Source organism: Sinohyriopsis cumingii, chromosome 8 (genome assembly GCF_028554795.1).
Source record: "Sinohyriopsis cumingii isolate HCF-2022 chromosome 8, ASM2855479v2, whole genome shotgun sequence".
Lineage (NCBI taxonomy): Eukaryota > Metazoa > Mollusca > Bivalvia > Unionida > Unionidae > Sinohyriopsis > Sinohyriopsis cumingii.
Window position 1 is genome coordinate 40,497,166 of NC_142968.1, and position 22,172 is coordinate 40,519,337.

General features: G+C 34.7%; 1 protein-coding gene across 2 annotated transcripts in view; it reads left to right on the plus strand.

Annotated features, from left to right (window-relative positions):
• The window catches only part of LOC149793337 (neural cell adhesion molecule 1-like), a 47,795-nt gene that overhangs the window by 4,731 nt on the left and 20,892 nt on the right, over nucleotides 1-22,172 (plus strand). The window contains exons 3-7 of one of the 2 annotated variants that reach the window (XM_089967311.1): nucleotides 1,797-2,084; nucleotides 4,494-4,772; nucleotides 9,061-9,360; nucleotides 15,383-15,418; nucleotides 17,368-17,491. In XM_089967311.1, the coding sequence (XP_089823437.1) occupies nucleotides 1,797-2,084; nucleotides 4,494-4,772; nucleotides 9,061-9,360; nucleotides 15,383-15,418; nucleotides 17,368-17,491 (1,027 nt within the window). The remainder of the gene's footprint in view (nucleotides 1-1,796; nucleotides 2,085-4,493; nucleotides 4,773-9,060; nucleotides 9,361-15,382; nucleotides 15,419-17,367; nucleotides 17,492-22,172) is intronic. The other variant, XM_089967310.1, reaches the window with a different exon arrangement.

Here is a 22,172-nt window from a genome sequence, read left to right on the forward strand (position 1 = left end):
GCATATAATTTCGATGACAGGATGGTGTGTACGGTTCATAATAGACCAGTGGTTACTAAACTATGTTCACATGTAAATGCAAATCTTATAATAATCTGTTTGCAAATATATTTTATAGTTTTATATCTTTGTGTAATACTTATATGAACACATAATTTTGCATGTAGATAAACCATCATGATATGATGTCAAATAAACCCAATTAGAACAATCATTTCAGTCATATTAAGCACGACAGGTCAAAATTTCAAATTTCATCTCATGTTGATAAATATCAGACTTTGTGAAGATCAAGGTATAATAAATTACAGATGATACGCTAACATATGACCCTATTCATGGTGTTCGCACAGCGTAAGTGCACAAAAAGGTATCGCATTGCAACACATTATTTTTCTTCATAAAGTAAGCACTTTTTTCTACGGTTTATACTATGAATGCAAATCACGTACTGGGATATTTATGTGGATTCATTCCTCAAGAAATCACTATTTGGTATACACAAACTGAGGAATAATTTGACATTTGTGTGGTATATAATTTGGACAAATTTTGGAAATGTTCTTCGTGCAGTTACAAAATAAAGCTTCAATTACTAAACATGTTTGCAGTTATGAGTGTGTCCAATCCAGAAGCCAAATTATGTGTATAGTATAGTTTGTATAGAATTATGCGAAAACAAACTGAGTATATTTTGCTGCTACTTTTGTCCGCTTCTCAAGGAAGAGGACTAATGGCTACAAAATACAGATATGTCACCACATAAGGAAGAGAAATGAAAAGAACTTGTTTGACACATTCCATATTTAGATACATAAATAAAATCTCTAAAACATATCCAAATCATACAGTGTCTAGAAGTTTAACGAAACATTTCTCAGAGCTATGTAAAATTCTTACTAATATTGTATGGTTTCAAATGAAAAATATACGGTTTCCTTATCACAGATGATGACGTAGAATTGTCCCGCTATCCATGATATGACCTAATCAGAGTTAAAAGAATGGGATCCCCGAAAATATGGGTACCCTCTCTGTACGACAATAGTGACATGGTGGAATTGTGCCTACAGAGCGTTTCATGGCGGCGTTGTTATCGTTTGTCACATGTTAAATGCAACACATGAAATTTAGCTCTCATATACCTACAGTTGAGTTTTACATTTCATGAACTTGAAACCATCTCTTTGGGTAATTGCAAGACATCAGCACCATGAACTAAATTATGTTCACTTTCACATTAAATACATTCAAAACTTGGACGGCTTCACGATTAATTTATATGATTCAGTTGCAATATTCCTTCAAGTAAGAAGCTAGCAATCTAATTATATGTACAAAGGCAACAATGAGACTGTTCTATTTTTATCATTAGACTAGAGATGCGGAAGGAGCGAAATGGTTAGATTTGTAAAATATACACGTTGCTTGTATAAGTAGAATTGAAGGATAGTTATATGACATAACTGGAATTTTGAATGACATTTTATTTATAATAAAATTAAACAGGCTTTTATACCTTTTACCAATTTTAAATTAATTTAATTCATTCATATAGCATTTTGACATGCATGAAATGTTGCAATATTTATGAATTTGCTTACTCACCAAACAAAGGAAAGTTTCATAAAAAGAAAAATTGATAATTATTTAAAAATATAACAAATTGTTCAAACTTAAGGTTATCGAAAATGGACAATTTTGATGAGATCTTCGGTTCCATTCAGTTAGACTTTGATCTTTATAATTCAGTTTATAGGTAAAAGTTAATCTTTGCACCTATTTGTTTATTTTAGCCCTCCTGACTGTCACAATACTGTCTATTAAGCCAACGTTTGGAATTGTGGGTCAACCAAAAACAATATTTTGCAAAGTATCTGGGACAGTGGTTTCCACAGTGACTTGGTATTTTAATGGCATACCTCTCAATATTTCCTCACAATACTCCTGGACGCAGAGTCTGATAAGTGGAAGTGCAGATCTGGTGATTTCATCTTTGCTTAAATCTGGCAGTGGTACATACAATTGCTCAGCAAGACACGCTGCTGTTACGGTTTCTGACTCGGTCATTCTTTCGGCAGAAGGTTTGTATGATAGTTCACAATTTTGTACTGACAGTTAAATATTTTTTTAGTTTAGGGATGGCATATAGTGGGCTGTGACAACAGTGGCAGCATCAATAATAAGGTTCTGTGTTTGAGTTTCGTGTTTGTAGTGGTCAGTACCTGCAATGGCAAGAGTGCTAAACGTCATCTAGCATCTGCCAATGATCTTGCATGCAGGATACAGTTTCAAATAATGTTAGGTGTATAGTAAAGACGGGACAAGAAGGAATAAAACGTCACCAACTGTCATTCGTTCTTTACCATCTCTTAAGGGTTTGTAATAATTGCATAATATTAGAGTTTTAATTTAAGGTAGTCCGATATTATAAAATCAACACTCACCACGCAGTTTGAAAAGACGTGAACATTACAACATGAGATCATTGATAAATCCGTTTTATCCCCGGTGTATAGTAACAATAGGATACATGAGGGCAGACGCTAAATAAAATGACAAGTTGCAATTTATGTCTCTTATTTAGTTATGAAATGAGAAATTTACAAAATGATCTCAATGTGATTCATTCAGATAATTAATCTTTTCCTTTATTCATTAGAGAGTCTATGGTCTTCAACCTGTAAAAAATTGATAAATAATGAATATCGAAGCAGTTTTTAATTTATAGTTAGTGAAAATTTGATTTTCCCCACTCCTTTCTTTGTTATTGGCCTGCAAAGATAGATATTCACCTAACGGTTGTACAAAAATGTACACCAACCTATGGATTGCTTGGAATTTTTAGCTATGTGAAAATTATATTTTTCTTTTAAAATGTTAAATACTGCAGCATATTCCAAGTGTTCGTTTTAATGTATTTGTGAGCCATATGCATGTGAGACAACGCATTCCCTGGAACACGTTTTCACACTGAACTAGAAATGAACTTATTTTCACTCAATAGACAATACCTTTCTTATAAAGTAAAATTGAAAAAGATATGTCATCAAACATGTCAATTTCCTCCTCTGTAAAGCATCGCATTAAAGATCCTTTTCATTTCATTGAGTAATTTAAATCTGAAGTCTTTGTCTCAGTTTTTTAAATTGTTTAGCAACGTATGCGGTGCGGTGCTCCTGAAAGTGTGTACGAGTACAAAAATTGCGCAAAGATATTCTGCCGCATTATACAATTTTTAATTAACTGTAACCCATTAAATTGCGTGCATCGACATTAGAGGTTTTCTAGCGCTTGTCACGAAGTACGTCTTTTCAGGTAGGCAAGTGTTTACGAATCTTGGTACTTCCGATTAACATAAATGGTTGTTAAAATAAATTTGATTGATACATTGGGCCCTTGAAAAAGCATTCTGTCATAGTTTTAATTTCGTATTCATCTTCAGATGATGATTTAATTTGGCGTATACTGGCGGATGATAGAAATGATGGCAGTGACTTTGAAAGTGGTGACGTATATCATATTATTGTAGCTGAGAGACCGAGTAATGCTGAGCACGAAAATGATGTTGAATTATGACTCCGATACGTGATGAACCAAAGCGGACAGCATGGCAGTCAACATCGCTATTTCGAAATGAAATGCTGAAATGGAGTTTACCAAGACTAAAATACACACAATTTAAAAATAGAGTACAATTTTCAATTCTTTTATCAATCGATTCAGTACTAAGGGATATTGTACTGCATAACTAAATAGAACTTTCAGGGTTAAGATACATTGAAAAAACAGAACTCTAAAAGTAAATTAGAAAGTAAGAATACTTGTATTTATTTGATGACAAATGCCAGTTTCCGACCAAACAGACTCTGTTTTTGGTGAGCATGAATAATTAATACCGCATTATGGAACAGACTAAATACCGCACAGCCTGCAAAGTACTGTCCACGACTGTGAAACTTTTGCAGATTTCATGTTTGCAAGGTTTTTTAATTTGCAACAGAAATATTCAAACGATAGTACATATGATCTGTGGCAAATTGTATATATCATCCATAATGACCATACTGGTGACGCTAGCGATGAATATGCTCCTTTTAACAGCATATTAAGAAACGGGTTTCTCCATGTTCATGCACACAAGCAATCAACACATTATTGCTAATATAACTAGAGGGGTCGCCTATCGAGAATTTTGATTCCAATAGAGCACCAACAGGGCAGACAAGTAGCAAAGAGACACGGTTTTTAAGTGTTAGGTAACGTTTGAACTACAGTCGTTTTCCCTATTACCCACTGTGTTGTAATATCCTCCCTGCATTTTGTTGACAATAGTGCAATCTCCCATTCGATAAAATTCTAGGAGCTGCTTTTGATATGTTGATTAAGTGTAGATTATACATTCTGAATATATCTTAGTATTTTGTACGTAAAATTTGTTATAATTGCATTTACCTTGGCGTATTCACAATGTGCATGAGTTTTTGTTTCAGAAATGCTTAATGTGACAGTAAGTTCCGGAACAGAAACTGGCATAGTGGGTCAAATCAAGACATTACGTTGTTACATTGCTGGAATGCCCATCACATCTGTTCAGTGGTCATTCAATAATAACACATTGACCAATAATGAAATGAAATATTACTGGCTCACATCTAGTACACCAAACCTTTACTTCGATAGCTTGACCATCGCTGATGCGGGGATGTACACGTGCTCTGCCACCAATCATGCAGGGACAGATTTTGCTTCTATTAATCTCACAGTAGTTGGTAAGTTTTAATTTCAAACATGTGATCCTTATGTCCAAGCTTTTAAAACAATACAGGTGTATTGCGTAGAAAAGTTTGTTTTATCCTTTAAAAGTCCTTGAAATTGTTGAATAATTAGCTGAACATTTCCACAATGTTATTGAGTGTATCCTGAGAGAATGGATAATGATATAAGTAAAACAAATATATCATTTGTTTTTTTAAAATTCAGAATGTTTTGCAGGTATGTATGTTTTGTATGTATGCTTATTCCAGACATAATAAATAAATATATGTATATTTATTATGTGTGCTTAATTTTGTACTTTAAGTTAATGGTAATTTGTAAGCATCAAGCTGAATTAGCTTTCTGAGTTCAGAATATTCTAGAAAGAAACTTGTTGACAGTTTGATGGCGTTTTCCAATTAAAACCGACTAGCATCTCGGCATTTTCAGAATATTCTGTTCAGTCAAGTGATAGTTTGTATATACAGAGTTTAGGCAAACATATTCGCTTATTGCCGTTTCCTATTACCCTTTGGGAATCTGAGATTATAGTTTGTAGTTGTGTTGAGATATAACTCGAGAGGAATTATCTAAATTATTCTTTGGATTATTAATGCTGTTTGACATTGGATTAGCACATTATTTGTGAATTCATTCAAATACATCATTCTAATACATCAAGCCAATCAAGATTACTGGAATTCGTTGGAAACATTCTAAATATTTTCACTTATTCTAGGATTAAAATAGTGAAATGGATGTTAATATACCTTAACTAATACGCTCCCTCAGCTGTAAAATAGTGAAATGGATGCTAATATACCTTAACTAATATGCTGCCTCAGCTGTTTTTATGTTTCCCATACATTGGTCTTGATTTTGCTCTCATATGTAAGACCAATTATCAAGAAACACAGTTAACAGCCATATTTGACATAGTAGTATGCAGGTTGCCCGTATAAGCTCATAGTGATGGATCGATCTGTTTTATAATTTGATAGAACAATGTTATTTGTATTTAATGGCGAGTAACGTGACGTTTGAAAAGTCAGAATAGAGTTTAGAAGTTGTGGGTTTGACATGAAGGACATATATTATATAATTCGGGTAGTGAGGTATGGAATTTGTACCAGTAATTCTTATTACATTGGTTTGTTGTTGATAGTTGAGACTTATGATCCGGAATTGACGTTGTGTGGTTTTTCAAACAAAGAAATTCGCTATATCGAGTGAGGCAGTGTTACAAATGATATTTAATTATCTTCTTTCAACGTCCAGTTTGTAGAACAATTAAGACAGTATCGTAAGATGTAAATAGTGCAATGTGGAAAAGAGAGACGGAATTCACAAGAGTGAATTAAAGAGTGTTGGAAATGATATTAAATTATTTTCTTTTGATTTCTTGTCTGTCAGAAATCGAGAAAAATCGGACCATAGGATAGTGCACTGTGGACAGAAAAGTCAAGTGCTTGGACTTGTTTGTGTTTACTCATGAGAAATAAATAATATAGTGGAAGTGAGAGGGATAAAAAGAAATTTCATAACCAAAGATAGATATTCTAAGTTATAATATATATATATATATATATATATATATATATATATATATATATATATATATATATATATATATATAAAAGCAGCCACTTATTAGAGTGTATCACTGCGGCAATATTGAAAGTTAGGCATTTAGTTCTTAAGATGTTAAAAGGTAGTCTTTATTCTCAGGAAGAATTGATTTATTGCCACATTTTGAGGCATTATCTTGAAATTAACTAAGTGCCACACTTACGAAACTCCCTCATTTTAGTGTGCGCTTAAATGTTGGATTTGAATATAAGGTAAATAATTTCATATCTATAGCATAGACTTGAAAGCTGTGATTTTTATTCGTTCAAAGAATATTGTAAAATATCTAGAACACTCTATTGAGAAATAAATTAGTATAATGGAATTAATCAAATCTAAATTTGAATTTCGTGTTCACACAGGAGGAATTTGTAATAGTAGGTCAAGGAGATTATGTGCACCTATTTTAAGAAGAAATCAAAATATATGGTTTAATACATTATTTTAGCATTCTACATACAATCTTGTGATTTCTTTTTCAGATCTTATCAAGAAAAATAGTACATTTTTAAGAAATACCTTTCTTAGAAAGAACGTTTTTGTGTCTGTGGGAAATGGGCTCTTTACAACATGGTTTGCCTTTGTCATTACATGCTCCACATCAAACTAAAGAACGATGCAGAAAAAATATTTTGGTCGATCTGTCTGTCCATCGGTTTGTCCATGCACCTATGTATTCGTTCACATTTCCTTTCACCAGCATCGCTATGTATTCCTTGCAAATAGTTGGATTCCATTTGGTAGTTGAAGTGCCTGATACATGTAGACGTGCCATCTAAACATTAGATCTTCAAGGAACAATTTTGATGTAGCTATTGTCTTTTATTTAATCAATTTTGCAGATTCTACTACACAATATAATTCACAATCCATTCAAAACATTTCCACGCAAAATGATGCATATCTTATCTCGAAGATCCAAATGTGGCTTTTATAGGTTTAATCCTCTGAACTAATTTTAACAGAGGTATGGTCTTTGACAATTAACTGATTATCTTTACATTGGAAATTTAATGTATATAACATAGCTTTGCGACCTTTACGTATACTTGGATGTTATATTTCTCCAGCAATATGAAATCTCGGTATAGCAGATTCTTGTACCTAGTATAATTCAAAACCCAGTTAGTAAATACTGATGCAATATACTGTACACAATGTCTCATAGACGTTGATGTGCCTTTTATATTTCTTCTTCGTCAATTCCATTTCTGATATAGTTTTGTCCCTTGACAATTAACTTCATCATATGCTTTTAACAGCATACCTCATTCAACAAAATATTTGTTTAAGGCCCCCGCCTTCAATCAAATCATAGATAGCAGTCTTTTGTGATGTACCTGTCATTAATTGCTCTGGCCTTGATTTAAAATAAAAATTTAGATAAGAAGAATAAGTGTAGTCAAAACTATCAACTTTACGGTCTGGTGTTCTTCTTATGGTTTCTAGACAAATACATTTAAACCTGTCTTTAAGATTTTGAAATTAATTATGTTTACAAATGTTTAAAAAATAAAGACATTTGCACACACGTGTATGTATTCTAAAGAATATTTTCTTGTTGATGAATGTCTCTCTATCTGATGTCTCTTTATTTTCGTAATGTTTGTGTGAGCTCGAGATGGTAGTATAGACAGCGTGTAGCCTCGTAGATATTGTAGGAGGTGACTAAGAGAGGCAACCTTACTGTCGAGAGATTTATCTGTTGATTTTGTTCCATATGCGAAGATCTTGACATTTCTAAAAAGATTTAAATTATATCTAGCATTGGACAATTATCTTGTGGGAATTTTTACTCTTTTATTTTGGGCTTAAAATTGACTCTTACAGTACTAGCTGTGCGAGAGTTGTAATATTTATAACCAGATCTAGTCTAGCTATTTTCAATGGTCACATGCATATGTCAATATAATTCGTATTTTATGCAAAATACAGCACTAGCAATAGCCTACACCTCATCTCTAATCTAGCAATTTCAGAATAGTGAGATGCGGCTATGCTAACATCAGTTTCGAAAGATTCTTTTCATAGCTTTATATCTGGTTTAGGTTGCCTTTTAAATATCTAATGTTACTGTACTATGTATAACCACGATTGTGATTAAATCATTTACATACTCTATTGTATTACATTTCCCAATAGAATGCGGTGGTGTGTCACCCAACCTATGCTTGTGAAATTTAATAATTATGACGTGATGACTATTTAATGTTTTATCACCAGTAGTAACATAGCTTAATATATAGTCTTCATTCGATTGACATTTTTGAAAATAACGTTTTATGCTGTATGATTAAATTAGTGTTTTTATTATTTTCTGATAAATATTTCACTCCCATACATAAATCAACAATTAATTCATATTTACGTTCCACCCTAAATAACCTAAGAAGGCTGTATAAACTGAAAATATTGTGGTTTGTGAACAGATCGAATATAAACTTAACAGGAATGTAAGTAACTAGAGAGAAAAACGTGCTGAAAGGAGATGTAGTATCCCCTGACTTCTAAACTGATAACATTTGCATAAATGTATCTCTCAATCTGTTTGTATGTGTATATATTTGCCTCATTGCTGCTTGTTGATCAATTGTCTTTCATTGTATTATTCTCTCTCATCGACATGAAAGAACATGCAAGTTAGTTAAATTCAGTGGTTTGAGTTTCTTTCAGCCAGACCAGTGGTGACTATTGAAAACTCCGAGGATCTCTCTGAGAACGAAGGAGGAAATGTCCGCATTTCATGTGTCATCACCAACACAGCCACCATCGACTCATTGCAATGGTACTTCAAGAATAAATTTTTGTACCACTCTGACCCACATTATTTTTGGTCCAGTATAAGTGAAATGTCAGTTCCTTTCGATGGTAGTTTGAGAATATATGATGTGACACCCCAGGACACAGGAACATACAAGTGTCACGCCACCAATATTGCTGGTGCAAGTGAAGATTCCATTCACCTCACAATAGGTTGGTATTATGTGCATGTCTTTCCTTTCCAAGAAACTTTCTATGTATTTATAAAGTTTTGAGATAGAACTTGTATGGTAAACATCTTGGTATTTAATAGATACGATTAGGTAACGAACATTCTGATAATTATATGAATGTAAAGTGAATCCTATCAAAGATTATGTATTTCAAAATTAAGAAACGTATCCATTCTGCCCAACATAGTAACACATACATGGCTCAAAAGTGATGCTATCTGAAACAAAAAAGAACTAGACGTTTCTTAATAGTGGTGTTTTTCAAATGTATTATATGTAAATTGCTATATAGGGCTTAGTTTATGATCCAATAATAATACGTTTACAGCAGATCTTTATATCAATATTTCGTGATGTACGTTTTAACGTAACTGAGGGTTGGAGTTTTGTCCACCGGACATCGTCATGAGTGAAAGAAGTAAACAAGATCTTTATTTGACTTCAAGTTCAATACCTGACCTTGTTTACGAGTTAGGGGTTCTTCCACAGGAAACCTATTACCTCGCAGGTCAAGTGGAGTTTGTACCTTAAGATGTTTTGTGAACAATAGTCAATTCATGTTTTAAGTTAAGTATGTGGTATCATTTACTACTGTGCTCAGATATAATCCGAAAGGAATTATTTTTTTAAAACATTAGTCATTGGAATTACGAAGTGCTCATTTACTTTTTGGCTTTAAGCACTATATTGGGACTATTGAGAACTCCTTCCAGGATATGTTGGATTATATAATTGTGACATGTAAGGCTCTTAGTACATCAGGATATTTATGATTATTTGAATTCATTCGAAATATTATATAGTTTTAACTTGTAATAGCATTTAATTCGCATTATTGAAAGTGCTTTTGAATTTTCCCTTTGTATTCTAGGGAAATACATTATTTCTTGATGTTACTATACTTGTTGGTTTTCTTCATAGTTTGAGACCTGCAATCTTAATATTACCTATTACGGCAAACTATACATATATGAATATTTCTTCAATCAAATGAATATGCTGTAGAAATTGAAAATAGTTTGAATATTACTAGCTAAAAATATTGCAACTATCTCTTTGGTATTTGGTGTAATAATTCAATAAATACACGAATACGCACTTTAACCGTAGCTGAACCATTGTCAGTGTCGGGATAATATAATATTATGTTGACACCAAGACAAGACAATCATAGTTGAGTGGTTACATTATTTGTCTTCTGTAAGGTTGTACCAAGACGAAGACATGTGCTCATGAAACTGGGTTTTCAGTGTCAGTTTGCAATGGTTTTGGATAAAGGATTTTATCTGCGTATGTTTCCTAAAATTGGCATCGATGATTATGAAACTACGTCATTTCATTCTACAAAATAATTATCCAATATACATTGGCATCAAGTTTTATACAAACAGTTGTATTCAATGAAAGACTCCATAACTTATTATCGACACTTCTTCACAAAAAGACGATACAGTAAGTGCATTTACCCTATAGTACATGAACAAATACCGCTTCATGTTCAATAAAAATGTATATCTATATATTTATAAACTCTCTGTGTGACTTACATATTAAACTATTAGTAGCATATCTTAAACGTATTATACTATTAGTCCTAGGTCCAAAACCACCATATGTCGTGTTCTCGTGTTTACTTGTCCACTTTATTCACTATATTATCCGTTGATTTAAAACCAAATGACATAAATTGTATACTCCATTTCAATTTTCCAACCGTTTGTGCTTCTCCTTTCGTCAACAGACCTCTCTCTGTCTTTCATTTTAATTATAACTGTATCGTCCACACACACCTAGGCGCCATTGGTATGTATCTGCACTGAGTGTGTCCCCTCACATTGTTAAAGCCTGTTTTGGTGTATTATTATTGTGTGCACTAAAGAAAACTGAATTATATTGCTGTATAGTTTCCATTACGGTCGGATAAGTAGAGTTAGGTTTTCTGAATATAGTTTAGTCATAGCGTCCACTTCGTCGTTATTATATGTTATGCCTTGGTGGTATTACTTTTACAATCATGTGGCCTTTCTAAGAAATAACTTTCATTAGAAAATGTGATATATTAGCATCCACTTGATAAGTATTAAAAGCCACGCTCCAATAGTCTACATGTGTCGCCTATCACGTTCGCCCTGTTATATGTAAATTGTCATAGTGATTAGCTCCTCACTTGCCCTCCCCACGTTCATTAAGAATAAATTGTCCCGGGGAACTCCTGTGTATAATGTCTGTTCTATTTTTGTCACCCAAAAATGTATACCATGGACAAGACCAAGTGAAAGCTTTGGAAACACTGGAAACATGAGTCTGGCAACCACTCTAAATGTGTATCTTGCCACAGTTACCAATCTACAAATGTATGTCAGACTTGGACGTTGTGGACCTAATGTCAATGATCTGCAGTACTGAGTCCACAAACGTGACAGGTACAGAAAATTACTTTGATATCCTGGGTATGAACATTGACGTCCCGGCGTTAAATGACTTGCTTCTCGACGAGTGTCGCACTCTACGCAATTCTTCAACCAAAATGTGGTCCGGGTTATCCTGGTCAGTGATAAACCGACTACTCCCTGACTTCTTCTAGACTGTTAGTTTTTGGTAGCAGCCTCTGTTAGGTGAGGTTATTCTGGTGGCACTTTTGAAAGGGGTAGAGGCCGTACACTTCTTCCGTCAAAGGGTAACATATAATAAGGATTAAGAATGCCAATAAAAGGTGTTGGCTTCGTATTACGAGAAATCGTAGCCACATTTCTGGCCTTGCGTTGTACTGTCTTCATTGTTCTTTTTCCTCTCATTCTGCTTCACGTCATAGAACATATAGCTGATGTGAATGGAATGACATGGATAGTGGCAAGAATCGGTCCTGCTTAGCTATGGAAGATCGGGAGATTGCCTCAGACTTGATACCCCTGCAAAAGTTATTGTCGGCACGTTCCATCCTTAAAGCGCTGAAGACGTGCACTGTTCCATCTTTTTAAACTCTTCATTTGCGTCAGGAAGATGGCGATACCAATCAAGGTACAGGTTTTGTGGCATGAGTGAGGAACTGCTGTCTCAAAGTCTACGTCTTCCTAGATTTCAATAACGTCAAAGCGGCCAGCTTCCTGCTATAGGGCCTGATGTGCGCAATATAGTTTCTCAAGCTTTACTGTGAATGTGTCGTTTAATAAGGATTAGCCGATGACCATTTAAAAATTTGTAAACATTAATGACATCTGACATAAGAAATTTTCCAAGCAGCCAAGTGTTTTATTTGTCTTCCTAAGGCGATCACTTAATGTGCTTCTTCACCACTCCAACATCCTGCGCAAGGTAAAGGTTTTATTATACCAACAAAGTCTCCGTGCATGTACTCGTTTTTTTTAATGTTATTGCACCTCTATGTATTTCAGCGATCAAGTGTTATTTATGTCAATAAGTAGACGTTGTATGCCTGGCATATTGCTAAATAAAACATTTCAACATGGCTAAATATTCTACATATGATAAGGGCTTTTTGAAACAGAAGTAACATAATTTCACGAAAAATAAAGCATAGAAACTTCAAAGACCTGAGTCAGTGCGTGTCAGAGAGAGAGAGGAAGGAACTGTCAGCCCTTATGTCTCTACAGCATTCTAAGAGATTGGCAACTTTTCTGAACATGCACAGATTTTACCTTTCAGTTAGAATACAAGGCGGTTCCTTTTATATATGGAAACCTGCATTTTTACTGTGGGAAAAATTAATAAAAGGCCCAGATTTATTGTGGCCTTCATCTAAGTCTCTTGACTAACCTGCTGCTTACTGAAATCTATTTTACACAAACATCCTTTCAACATATGTTTGCTCTTCTTGCAAAACGTTATAGACATTGTTCGGTTTGTGGAAAAACCTGTGATTATTTACAACAGTTATAGGACTAAAAGTGATGAACTTAATAATGCGTATGTTAAGTGACAACTATTCTTACACATCCTTTGCAAAAAGTACCAAGCAGATTTGTGAGTAAAGAAAACAAACTGAAACAAACCAAAATATTAAAATGCGTGAATAAGCTTAAACCTATGAGCGAAATTAGCTAAAATGATACTATTTACACCGGTTAGGTGATGTCTGAGCCATTATTTTCTCTCGTTTGTAGTTACACGTCACTATTTTGTAAATACTAGTTCGTAATTACGAGTTAGTTTATGTAATAGTTATCTATTTTGTAATTGCAACTTAGCTAACTCATAATCAATAGTGAATGTTACATAGGACTTGATATATAGTAGTTACAACTGGGAATACATTATTTTCAACTTAATCTCTTCTCATTAGGACTTACAGAGTATCTCGTAATCACATTTTAATTAGGGGAAGGACAACAACGCATCATTGAAAGAAACAATCAAGCCATACTGTTGTGACTGTAATTAAGTTTGGTTATCCTAAACCTTTCGGTGTTATCACTATTATGAAATGTACATCATTTTCTGCCATGCAGTATGGATTCTATGAGTACATGCAGCTTCTACTTTCACTTGGAATTTAGCTACTCTTAAATACCGTGATGTTTATTTTCAACAAATGCATCAAGCGACTTCTTTGCGACTTGATTGCGTTTTTCAATGATGCGAATTGTGAATCTGTGGTACTTAATTTATAATTACGATAAATCACCTTGTGATAACTCGATATTAGTAATTCAAATATATGAACTGGTGAATGAGAGATGTGAAAGGAATTGAACATTATTTCAACGTGGCGCAAGCCGACTTTTGTCATGTACGCGTCTGCTTCTGATAATTATAATGAATGTATTTGCATATGCAAATCAATTTTTAATGTATTTCTTTTGCTGCTGAATTGATCTTGACTTTTTTTCATATATTACTTTCAGCTGAAACATGTACATGAGTTATCACCCTAATGGGTATAAGGTTATAAGGTTGAAAGTATAAATGTTTTGTGATCTTCATTGTTGTACCATCAATATGGCTTTTTACAAATTTGTTTTCACAAAAGGAGTTTCACAAGTGTATACGTAAGTCAACAGAGTTTCAGCATTGAGGTTTTTCATGACTGTATTGCTCAGCACGAATGGCCTTCTGTTTAACCGTCCATCTTGTTATGTTAGATTTGCTAAAGCAACTTCCCAACACCTTTTCACGTATCTTGGCAAAATACTTATACCAGAGTCAAATCTGAAACATTTTGTTATTGTGCATATTAAATAAATACGACACAGTCGCAAATAACAAAACCGCTACATCTTCCAAAATGGCTTACATGACTAAAGCAAAGCAATAAAAATCTCAGAAAAAGATCGACTATACTTAAGGACTATTTTACTTTTACAATTGCACAACATCTCACATTTCACAACAATTTTGCATTGTTATCATTCAGATTTAAATTATCAGTCATAATTAAAAGTTCTAATATTTATAACTTGATTAAGGCAAAATATAATTATTGGTACCTTTCAATTAAAAATTTAAGAAAATTTGACAGGGCAGTCAGTCCTTACTTTGTTGTCGGATGTACATTTTGCTAGTATTACTTGATATATGATTGTGAAATTTATATGCATTTAAGTTTATGAGATAGAGATTTAGAAAAGGTACAATGATAACACATTTGGTAACATTGTTTAATCCTCAATGACCTTTTTTAAGAAGGCTATGGAAAAAAATCTAGACTTTCAATTTAAAAAGTTAAAGCGTTATAATGATCATATTAAAACTGTACGTTTATTCATCATGGCTTTAGTTTGTGACTTCTTATCTTTATGGATATTCACATTATCGGACGTTTATTTCAAGATAGAATATTAAACATAACAAAATTTCTAATATAAGAAAAGGCTTAACAAACTACTTGCAAGTGTGGTGTTACTAAACACTTATTGAACATTTCACTATTAAATCGTTGGCAGTTTGGAAGTCTGAATATCAAACTGAATATATATATATATATATATATATATATATATATATATATATATATATATATATATATATATATTTCTTTTCTTTAGTTTCTAAAGCAACTGGGAGTACTGACGAACTAACAGGTAAACTACTTCATTACATGACACATTAAAACTGCTGGTAAAACGGAATATTTTCATTAACGGTTTCTACGTAAGATGTAGTCCCATAATGCAGACGAAAGTTCTGATAAATCTACTACGTCAAAGCTCCTTTTCTGCAGCTGTTCAAGTGAATATTTCTTTGTCAAAGTAGTTAGTGATTTATCAGTTATATTTTCCATCCATCTGTATGTAATTAGCATTAGTTTATCTCTGTTTATCTCTGTAATTTATAAAATGGAAGTCCAGAACCACAATTTTCAAACGATTGGCGTCCACATGGCTAAGTAGGCAATCCGTAAGACACGATGGGTGTAGGTATGGCATATGTGTATGTATGTATGTATGTGTGTGTGTGTGTGTGTGTGTGTGTGTATTAGTAGGTAGGTAGGTCGGTAGGTCGGCAGGTAGGCAGGCAGGCAGGCTGGTATGTAGCTTAACTATGTATGATTGTATATGTGAATCAAATTTATACACATATTTATGGAAGCTGATGGATTAAAGCGGAACAATGAATATATTAAAGTTCGTGATCGCTGTCAGTTTTCATAAGTGGTCTCTATGACCTATTATTAACCATCTTCGCAAAGTCACAAATTTACTTTATTATAAAAATGTATCGAGTATAGAATGATGTCGCATTTGTGCTGCTATCACTCACTAGAATACTAAATGGTTTTGCTTGGTTTAACATGAACTTTTGATTAGGCTGCTTCCATAAGTGATACTGACTTTGTGTCCAATAAAAACAACAACAAAACAAACACGAATAAACACAATGCACAGTGTTAATATATCATGTATAGGTATCTATAGTTAAAGTTTGCATCTGTGGACAAACGACACTCCAATTAAAATAGCGCTACTGTCCACATGGATTTTATTGCGCAATTCAAGTAGTGTAAGCAGATATGCTGATGCTGTATGAGTTCAAAGACAGTGTTATTTCTAAGCAAGTGATATTGATTTGATTATGAATAACCATAACGTGATTTTTATCAGACACAACACCAATTAATACAATTTTCATATATTCATTAGAAAATATCATAGTAAAGTAAACATTGGTCGTTCGTATTTCAGATTTGATCACTAGACTTAGCACATATTGTCTTTGTTCATGATTGAATTTAAAATACAGAAATAAATGCGACGGACATTTTTTTCTAGAGAGAAATTCTAATCCCGAGGGCTTTAAATTATACGACGTTTCCTCACTTTCTGCAACAGCTATTTAAAGCTTGTCGGACATGTGATACTAATGGAACGAGTTCGACAGCGCCAAGACTTGGCTGTTTTGACTGATTTAGCGTTGTAGTTGGATATATGATCTTTATTCTGCTCTATAATGTTTACCCATTTTTCATTACAATTACTAATTTATTATCAGCAAATATTTTGAATGAACAAATACTTTTATTTGACATTAGCGTCCATCGATTAGTCTAATCATGCAATGAATTAGAATATACATGTTCTCATAGGCGAGCAAAGTCCGCAGAGCCCAGATCAAAGGACGTTAAGACTACAATCTCAACATCAGTGCTTGAGTGGGCAAAAGCAGAAATAAATCATCACTGTCTCTTTCGCAAAGATTTCGTCGAAACTCTTTTGATTTAAAATAAGATGCAAATACCAAACCACTTTATAAAAGGAAGTTTGTTCGTTCTAACTGGAGTATATTTTACTCATTAATTGAAATTCTGTTTCAATGTGGTCAAAATATCAACCAGTTCAATGTACTTATCGCTTGTTGCCTTTCTGAACTTTTATTAGAATAAGAATTACCAGTAACAAAACTTGTGCATGCAATATTTCATTTACTTCTTTGTAATCTAGTAGGGCTTTGAGAGAACAGCTTAGCTTCAATATTGTTATTATTATCATTATTATTATTATTATTATTATTATTATTATCATTATCATTACAGTGAAAGAGATAGGACTTATAGTACTTGGATCGTTGTTGGCAATCTGTATTATAGTGATTATAGTTCTGGCCTGCTGTCTGCGTCGGAAGAAAGAACGTAAGCTTGCTCATCACCGGACTCAAGGGTATACACCATTTTCATAATTCAAATAAATTATTTAGAAAAGTGATAGAAGTTTTTAATATGATCTAGTACAATTTGACCAAATAAAAGTCTCTAACACAAAAACTGTCTTGCAAAGGTAGAAAAATGTCCAGTCAAGCTGAGAATGTCCCGAAGTTGTTGAATAAATATCAGTAATTGCTAGAAGACAACAAAAATTAGCTAGATTACTTTGTTTAGGGTTGTACTCTACATGATCTTAACTGACATGGAAACTAAAGTTGTCACCGATCAGTTGTATTAGCTTCTTATAAGGGATGACAATGACGATAGGCAACAAATATGAGGAGGTCAGAATTTATCTTCCACTACGAGTCGGTTGGAACAAAGACAAAAACCATGCAAAATATCCAGGCGCCAAGAAGCCGAAGACCATTAAAATGACATAGTTCGTGAGCAGCACCGCTGTTGAACATTTAGTTAGAATGAATAAGGCTAGAGAACACGACTGATTGTCCTTATTACAACTAGGTTCCGTACCTGTAAGCCGTTGACAGTGAGTAGTAAATGGGGTCACCCTAGGGACAATGGGACTTAGCATTAAAAACACCCCTGGGTCACTCTAGGGACAATGGAAATTTAACATGGAGAAAAATCGTGGGTCACTCTAGGGACAATGGGAATTTAACATAGAGTTTGGGTCTGTCTAGGGACAAGGGAAATTAACATGGGAATAGAGTTTGGGTTTGTCTAGGGACAAGGGGAATTGAATATGGGATTTTTTTTAAAATTTTTTTTAAATTTAAATTTAAATTTAAAAAAGGGTAGGCAATTGAAAGGCTATCTCTTTTCGAGAAATATGGCTGGCCCTGAAAAGGGTCTTTGGGTTTCTTCTTCTTCTTCTAACTCCTTAACTTCTTCCACCAAGTCCTCACTTTTTCCATTATTCCTTTCTTCTTCTTTTTCTCCTCTGGCATCCAGTCTGATGGCCCAAGGCTCTAAACTTTTCCTGGACTTTGATCCAATTCTGATTTAGCCTATCAAAATCAGCCTGTTTCTTTTTGTTTTCCTGATCTTTTCTTTCTTTATACCATCTCTCTTTAATCTTCTTTACCTCTACCTCCATCACTTTTCTCATCAACTCCTCTCCTTTCCTAAGTCTTTCCTGACCTCTCTCCACATGAGAGCACTCTGTCCCATGTGACATTTTTTCAAGAAAACACCTGACTTTGCTTGCATTGTCAAGTGCTTCCTTTAGGCTTCCCAATCTGACATAGGTGGGATTTATCATACCTCTCAATCTCTTTTCCTCCTCTTCTATCATTCCTGCTATCAGTTCTTTTGCTATGTTTAGACATTTAGCGTAGTCCAGGTACTCTGCTATTTTCCATTCTTTTTCTAGTCTCTCCACTACATAGATACCATCTATTATCCAGTTGTATATATGTACCAAATTGTTGAACAAGTCACTTGCAACCACCATCTTCGTTTTTTATTATTCCGTAGAATGGTTATAATGACGAACGTGGTGGGTTCTTATAGTGAAAGCGCGGACGTGATGGAAAACATCCCCCTAAAAACGTAAAATTGATCTTACCTAGATCATGACCAAGCAACGCGCGGACGTGAAGGAAAACATCCCCCACTTTTCTCATTTCATATAATCAAACCCAAACTATACTCTCCACATACGCTAAGAAACAATAAAGAAACCCATAATCTACTATTCACACAAACTTCCTTGAACATTTACAAACAAAAAACACACAAACACATACACTCTCACTATCAATAAAGAGTTAGTGTTTATATTCACACTACTCTACCTACACACATTGGCAAATTAATAGTTATTTCTTTTCTAGAGTATTGGGTAGCCTTTAAAAGGGCTGTCTTTTTTAACTCCAGATGCACCTATCTAATGGTTGCACCTTCCTGGCCTGGCGCCACACACGCATCTTCTTCCCCAGTCTCCTTTCACCTTTCTTCTGGGGAGCGCAGAGGGAAGATGATTCGCTTCAACACCCCAATCCTCTGTCTCGGGAATATTGTACGACATCCTCTCTTCTAGTTTCTTTTCCTCCTCTTCCCTCTGTCTTCTCTCCTCCTCTTCGTTCTTCATTCTTTCCTCTTCTACTATAGCCTCCGCGGCCAGTTCATTTAACAGGCGCCTGACATATTCCAGATGTATCTGGAGTTCAAGAAGTTTGCTTATTCTGCTATTCATTCTTGTGTTGATCAATCAACAAGGGTAGCTAGATTGCCCAGCGAGATTCAATTTATAGTGAAAGCGCGGACGTGATGGAAAACATCCCCTAAAAACATAAAATTGATCTTACCTAGATCATAACCAAAAAAACAACAACGCGCGGACCTAAAAGAAACACTCACTCACTTTTTTATGCTACCCATCACTATTTTAAATTTTTTTTATAAATCACTTCAATAGACTATCCACATAAGCAAAGCAATCCAATCTAACTCCTAATCTACACCTCAAACACCAAAAAAAAAAGACATCATTTTAATCTACTATCCATACCAACCTACTTAACCACTTACAAACACAAACACACAAACACATACCCTCACATTTTTTAAAAAAAGAGTTAGTGTTTATTTTCACACTACTCTACCTACACACATTGGCAAATCGATCGTTATTTCTTTTCTAGAGTATTGGGGTAGCCCTGAAAAGGGCTGTTTTTTTTGTTTGCTATGGCATTCTTTTTTAGTTTCTAAGAATGCGATGTCCTCTGAGGATAGACTTTCTGGCGATAGGTCTGCTTCTTCGGAAAGAGAAGAAGAAATCTTTGGTGTCGATACGACAATCGACAAAGCCTCTGTCAGCTTCAGGTTGCTGCTGTTGCTGTTGTTGCTGCTGTTGCTGCTGTTGTTGCTGTCTCTGAAGTCTGTACTTCTCTGTCCATTCTTCTTTCTCCCTGTTCACTTCTTCTCTGAAGAGCTCTTCTATCAGGTCTTCAGTGATTTTTAGCATTCTCACATTCTCTATTTCTTCTGGCTTCGGTATCAGACTGTGTCTGACCCTATGCAAATTCACGTAGGCTTCGTTGAGCTTAGCTAGTTTGGAGCACATCTTCGTAGGAGGATGAGTCGATAATGGATGGTTAGATTGGAAACAACCCGGTTCTTAAAGTCAAAGCGCGGACGTGAAGGAAAACATCCCCCACACGGTTTTTGAGTCGCAACGTTTAGTGAGTGTCATGAGAGGGATAGTAAGAAATGAAAGAGCATCAATCTAACATTCTTATAGCTAAACAAAATACAAAGGCATTTTTTTCAAAACACATTTTTTATTCAAAAATCACTTAACACTAAACAACAACTCTAACATTTTTAACAATAATCCAACAATATAACATCAAACAATTTTTTCAAAACACAACATTTTTTATTCAAAAATCACTTAACACTAAACAACAACATCTCTAACATTTTTTAACAATAATCCAACACTAAAAGTTTCTCCACTAGGTAAAGAGGGATAACAGTATTCCATGGTTTCTAGTAATCTAGGATGACTTCTCTCAAACTGTTGATTTCTATGGTATTATCGAATTCTGCATACAGGATGACGTTCACCGTTTCATCAGGGTCTCGGTCTTTAAACTGAATTTCCACACGAATCTGGCCGGATTTTATAGGGTGGAAATGTCCCTCGTCGCTGCCTTGGTCTGGAGTGAAATCGAAAGCCCACAAAGCGTAACCTCCTGCATAATCCTCGTACGTAATACCGTGACTGGTATTGGTTCCTAACTGTCCGGTGGCTTCGTACAGGGACAAGTACGATCTCAAGTAATTCTTCTTGGTAAAGTCAGGTTCGAAAGGTCGGGTACACAAGGTCTTGCCATCGCGACTTACTTCGATTTTGGACACGCCAAAGTGTTGAAAGTAGAAAGGATTTTTTTCGGCAGCTCCGTTGAAGGCTGTATTCTCGACGATACCAACGATCAAACGTTTGGGTAACTGTCCTTGGAACAGATGATCTTCGATCATGGATCGCTGTCCCTTGGGAATGGTGAAGGTTTTCACTTCCACGCGTCGTATGGGATACTTGGCAGTCGTTCTGCTCAACCTCTGACTGATGTCGTTTCCCACTTTAGGTAACACTTCCACATGGCGTACGTAGAGTCTGGCTTCTTGGATTTTGGTTTTGTAACCGTCACTATCAGCCAATAAATGGAAAGCGGTACTGCTACGATTCAGTCTCAGGCGGACATCCACCCCGTTCAGCAAATACTTTTCTTGCAACCACATGTCCAAATGCAAACGATCCATCAGTTCTAAACTTGTGTCGGCTCCCGTGATTCTCTTTCTTCGTTCTAGAAATCCATCATTGTTGTCTTTCTTTTCATCAGTTTCCAATATTTCAAACTTGGTAGGTTCGTCAGCTTCCCATACCACACAGGCATTGAGATGAGTGTTCTTGGCATCTATTCCGTACGTCAAGAGATTTTCCAGGTAGGCACGATAAGGGTAAGTATCCATGCTGCTACTGACCAGTTTGTTATTCAAGTACAAGTACACTCCACTGAACAAGGAATGCATGAAATTGTTGACGGGAGCTACTGCTTCATCGTCTATAGCACCTCCAGTCTTATCTAGAATTTTGACTTTCAGGTACAAGTAACTGCTATTCAGATCGATGTAATCTTCGGGCTGTCCTTTGATTTCAAACTCGA